A 5,738-nucleotide genomic window follows, 5' to 3' on the forward strand; every position below is an offset into this window, starting at 1 on the left:
ACTGTGACACACTAACCTCCATTCAACATGTGAATACTAAAGTTAAAAGATGATGACTGGAAAACAGAAATGTCAGCGTATATGAGGAGAAGGAAAAAACTGTGCCAGGTGCTTCGCTGATTTATGAAACACGTCTTGATGAGATTTAAACGTTTAGATTTGTTCGTAAAGAGGGTCAAATCAGCCCTGACTGATCGACTGTAAACATTAATATACGAGGCCTGAGTGAGGTCACTCGTCTGTTCCTGCAGGGGGCGCTGGAGTCCCATCGATGGTGGTCTCCATGCTGGAAATGCTGTCTCAGTCTAACTTTCAGTCAACCTAATGGCAGGCTGAGAGCTTTTCAAACATTTTCTAAACTGCTATGATACGGTTACTAGACCTTGTCTCAAAAAGACGACATGGCAATAATTGCATCAATGCAGATTTGACAGAATCGATACAGACGCAGAGCCGTGATGGCAGCTTAGAAAGACACAATGCCGAAGGTGCAGTTCACAATAAAGCCAACAGGCGGCAGTAGAAGCCAAACTCCATGGTCCAAAGGCACGTCCTTCAATGAGAAACTCGATCCAACGCCAGCAAAACTGAAACCAAAGATTATGGGAACATTTTGGATTTTTAGAAACACTACAGAGCTTTGCAAAAACAAGGTAAAATTCTGCTGCATCATGGCCGACGTCTCTGTCTACACATGACAGATACCGACAACTGCTCGCTACACAGGCTCAGTGTACACCAACTCTGAATGATGCTTTCTACTCTAACCTGGATGATGTTGTTAGGGGTTGATTTCCTGTATTCATCTCAATCAGACCCAAATTGGCCCAAGGTGTTCTGAGCATGCTCCACAAAACCCCACCCTGGACTTTGACCCAGAAGTCAAACAACGTTTTTGTCCCTCCAGAATCAAGTATCACTGACGTCCCTCACTTGGACGCAGGCAACACATTAGCGTGCAAAGAAAAAATAAGGGATCCCTTGAATGTGTGCGTGACACAACACACATATAAAGTGGGAGATTAACAGAGGCCTTCCTGACGATGAGCTAGTCTCCACAGGTCGTCTGAGGTGAGCAGCGACGTCTTTTCACTGCACTCATATCTCATCTATGAAATCAGAGCGGTTCATTTAATGTGGCTTTAAACTTTCAGACTGGCTGTTTGCATTAGACTACAAAGACAGGAACATGTGATGCATGTTTAGTGTTTTTAATGGTTTGCTTTCTGACGTTTCTGAGGAATCATTGAGACTGCTGAATTAGAAACTGTTTCATTCTGTGATGTTTAAATATTCCTCGAGTCTGCCTGCATCGATATCTAAATTTACATTTGTATATTTTTTTATTCAATCTTGATGCTCTGATGTTCCTCTGAGGTGAGTCTCTCTCTTCTTCTGGGATTATAGTCTAACAGCTGCCTGTATTTTCACTCACAGGAGCGTTTGAGTGAATGTTCTTAAAGCTGTTAATAATGAGGCAACGTGCTTCAGGGCTCATTATACTCTACTTAATGAAACAGTTATCCACTCTTATTTAAAGCTAGATTACCTCCAACATGTGGAAGTTTCACATCACTCTGAACTGTGTACGTTTGTAAGTTTTATAACTCATGAACATTCAGATACAGTCTTACATTAATGACTTAAACTTGTCCTTTAAAATGTTATAAACGTGAAACTCTAAACAGACGAGCTGGTAGGAGAGATGAATGGAAAGAGGAGAGATGTTGTTCTACATATTTTTTATAAATGAGCATATTTACTTGTAACACAGCCGACCTCAGCCCGGTATGAAGACATTAAAGATCAACAGGAGCTCTTAAACACTGAGCGCTTTAATATGGATCAGCAGGCAACAGAGAAACAAACCTGATGAGGTCTTTGAACCTAACATTCATCGTTACTGAGGAGCGTTGGACAAACGTCCGTCAACATGTTTCACACTGATGAAAGTCGAGATGTGCATCAGCCACAAATCAAACAAGCAGCTTAGAATAAAGTAAAATGTGTTATCTTCAGAAGAAAGCCTCAAAGGTGTCATCACAGAAGGTCACTTCTGGTTGCACATGACGCTCGGCTGAAACAAAGGGGAGACCGGGCCTTTGCAGTTGTGGAACCAGTTGCTCCCCCAGGTTAGGCTGGCACCCACGTTGCCCGTGTTTAAATCACCTCTAACAGTTTATCTGAATGCTTTGGCGTTCTTAGACCCAGTATAAGAGCTTGTCTGGTTCCTTTTTTCTCTTTTATGCTTTTATCTATTTTGTTGTAAAGCACTTTGGTCAACTCTGTTGCTCTATAAATACAGTCTCTCTCATCAGGGTTTACACACCAGGCAGGAAGTTGGTCTTTGAGGTCAAATGCTCGTAGGCCCGTTTTAGTGGGATACTATAATAAATCTACGTCCCTCTGTTCTCCTGAACAAACATTATAAAATATCAGAATTCATTTTTTTTCTCTTAAAAAGTGTCAGTGCTCCTAATACTTGAACATCGTGCTCCACTTTCTTGTTTCCTATAATCATTGATTGATTTGTTGTGTTTCTCTTTTGGACATTTCTTTGTCTTCAGAGATGAATGTGTCGTCTGCCAACATGACCGTGGTCGTTCGGTTTCCAGACTCCCTCTCTAAAGCCGTCACCAAGAACGTGATCGTCGTGTTTCTGGTGATCTCCATCAACTACATCAATGCCAGCCTTGTCCACACCTTCAGCAAACACCAGGTATGACCTTCATGTCATGATAGCAGGAACAAGTCTTTTGTGTTTTTTGATTTTTTTATATTTTACATTTTTATATTCTATTTTATATATTTTAATATCTTCTTATACTGTATTATTTAAGTTGTTGCTAGTTCTGCTTCATTTCCTTGTTAATTGTTTAGCACCAATACACCAAGTCAAATTCCTTGTTTGTGTTTGTACTTGGCAATAAACCCCAATTCTGATTCTGATTCTGACTTTAGATTTGTAACATGAAATCAATATCATCATCATCATCCAGGCAGCTGTCTCTTGATGTATTTTTACTCATTATATTTGGGCGATTCCATTCATTCATCCAGTCAGATGAAACGTTTTCATTGTGAAAACTGAGCAGGTATCATTTGAAAAAAGAATCTCATTAATGGAGGCGACTGTATTCACAGACTCCAGAGGAATATCTGTTATCATATTGACCTGCAGAAAGAAGCCCAGTTCACTGGATGTCAGTCTGTTTAGTGTGGAGAAAAAAAGAGAATAGTGCTTCAACTTCAGGCAGGAAGAGAGAAATCTACCAAACAGACGACGGCACATGAAGAAATAAACGGAACAAAATGTGGTTTTGGAGCTGAACATGAACAATAGTGGTGTGAAACGATATTATCTCCATACTTGAGTCACAATTCTATATATTGCAAGTAAGCTTTTTTAACTGCATATTATAATGTATTGTTTTGAACTGTTTTGTCAAATAAGAAACAATTCTCAGTCCGTTCACTTCAGTCTTTTTATTTCTACACAGAGGGAGTCGAGCCCTCAGACTGACCAACATGATCAAAGTTAAACCCTGTGAGGCTGCATGGACCTCATAATCTGAACTGTTGGTACTTCAGTCTCATGGAATTTTAAGATGAACTCTTAACAATGCAACTCGTTACAATTGAATTGTGCAACCCCTTCAGCAAATAAAATTTAAAAAAAGCATATTTCCTATTAAGATAAAAAAATATCGATACTTGGCCATGAGACGATATAATATTGCCACACAACATATTGCGATACCATGCTGAATCGATTTCTTTCCCACCTCTAATGAACAACAGATGAAGAACCTCCATTTAGAGAAATATCTGTTTGATTTTTACTGTAACTAAAATGTCCAGCCATTGTACAGCAGGCTGGTCACTTCTGGACACAGTGTTCATTTTCCTTTAATGTCAGATCTGTTTAGATTTGTACCACAACAACTCCAGGGGTTATCCGTCTCCTCAAAACAGTCATTTCTAAAGACAACGACAGTCGTCTGTGTCCATTGCCTGTTTCAAATGAGAGGAATTTTCTCTCTTTGGACAGTTGGTGAGCGGTTCTCGCCCTAGTTTTTGCGGTGTGTCCAACTCTACCCGTCTGCCTTTTTTTGGCCAATTTCGAAATGTTGAATCGGCGTCAACGGTCGGTGAAAGGAATCTCTCTGATTTGCTGTTTTGAAGGTTTCATTTCTCTCCAGCTCTCAACACAGGTTCAGGGGCAGCTGTGGCTCAGTTGGTAGAGTCATCACCTCTCAACTGGAAGGTTAAGGGTTCGATCCCCAGCTGGGCAACATGTCAGCTGTGTCCTTGGGCAAGACACTTAACCCCCAGTTGCTCCATGTCACACCCATTCACACACTTATGGTAGTAGTATCATCCATCAGAAGTAACTAATACATTCATACACCGCCACAGAAGCAGCAGGAGTGTAAAAAGTGCTATGAGTAGTCAGAAGACTAGAAAAGCGCTATAAAAGCTAAGGTCCATTTACCATTCAGGAAAGCCCCTTGAGCATGCCGCTGTAGTATCCATGCCTTCACCCATTAGTGCGGTTTCTCCTTATTTGTCGCCTCCGCCTCTTCTTTTAATTTTCCACTCAAAGACCAAGGGCTACCTATAATACGACGTGAAGCAACGCAACAGGCAGCCTTCATTTACCACTAGTTCTTTGCCGTCGGCTTGGTGTGTCAGGGCCTAAATGACTGAAAACCTTCACAGATATATTTTGCTTCCCTCCCTCAGATCTTCTACAGAAACCCTCGGTACATCCTCTTCATTCACCTGGTGGTCAACGACATGATCCAGGTGACGCTGACTATTATCATGTTCATCATCAGCTACACCATCCACAGAATAAACGTCTCCGTCTGTTGTTTCTTGATGCTAACGGCTCTCTTTGCCACTGAGAACACGCCTCTCAATCTGGCCTGCATGGCAGTGGAGTGCTACATTGCTATCTGCATGCCGCTGCGCCACGTGCAGATCTGCACCGTCAGGAGAACGTTGATTCTGATCGGTTTGATCTGGATTACGAGCATGTTGTCGGTTCTTCCTGATCTCTTTGTGACCTTGGCCACCGAGCCGCTGGACTTCTTCGGCTCCCGGGTCTTCTGCCTCAGACAAACGGTCTTTCCAAATCCAGTTAACACAAAAAGGAGGAACGCCCTGTATTCAGTGTTTTTAGTCGTAATCTGGATCACTATCTTCTTCACTTACTTTAAGATCCTGTTCACGGCTAAAGCAGCGAGCAAAGATGCTAAGAAAGCCAGAAACACCGTCCTGCTGCACGGGTTCCAGCTGCTGCTGTGTATGTCCACGTATGTCGGCCCTCCATTATTAACCATCATAAAGCAATGGTTGCCTCGAGACTACACAGACCATCTGTTCGCTTATTATATCACTATACAAATCCTGCCCAGATCCATTATTCCGTTCATCTATGGTGTACGAGACAACACCTTCAGGAGGTACCTGAAAAGGTATCTGTGTTGTAAAGTCACAGTGCGGTCCTCAACCATCCGTAACCTCCATTAGAGCGGGGTCACAAAAACATTCTTACAATGACAGCTATTCATATTAAAGGTCGACACACTTTCAAATACAGAGGTGAACTAAAGCCCCGTGTCCACATAGTGTGTTTTTCTGAGCACCATAGTCTTTTTTAAATTGTTTTCCATGAAGAGAGAGTGTTTGCAGCAGCCGGCCGCCTAGAGAAAAAACCCTGTAGCGGGTTT

General features: G+C 41.9%; 1 protein-coding gene across 1 annotated transcript; it reads left to right on the plus strand.

Moving 5' to 3' along the window:
* The first annotated feature begins 2,569 nt into the window (after positions 1 to 2,569).
* On the plus strand, positions 2,570 to 5,538 carry LOC136179291 (odorant receptor 131-2-like). Its single transcript, XM_065955389.1, has 2 exons — positions 2,570 to 2,719; positions 4,747 to 5,538. Exons 1-2 carry the CDS (start codon positions 2,570 to 2,572, stop codon positions 5,536 to 5,538), a joined length of 942 nt encoding a protein of 313 aa, XP_065811461.1.
* The last annotated feature ends 200 nt before the right edge of the window (positions 5,539 to 5,738 follow it).

The sequence above is a fragment of the Labrus bergylta genome, chromosome 5 (assembly GCF_963930695.1).
Source record: "Labrus bergylta chromosome 5, fLabBer1.1, whole genome shotgun sequence".
Taxonomy (NCBI): Eukaryota; Metazoa; Chordata; class Actinopteri; order Labriformes; family Labridae; genus Labrus; species Labrus bergylta.

Bases quoted from the DNA above. Each gene is read 5' to 3' on its own strand.
- LOC136179291 (XM_065955389.1), top strand. From the start codon at position 2,570: ATGAATGTGTCGTCTGCCAACATGACCGTGGTCGTTCGGTTTCCAGAC. The intron at 2,720-4,746 runs GTATGACCTTCA...TCCCTCCCTCAG, and splicing joins ACACCTTCAGCAAACACCAG to ATCTTCTACAGAAACCCTCG.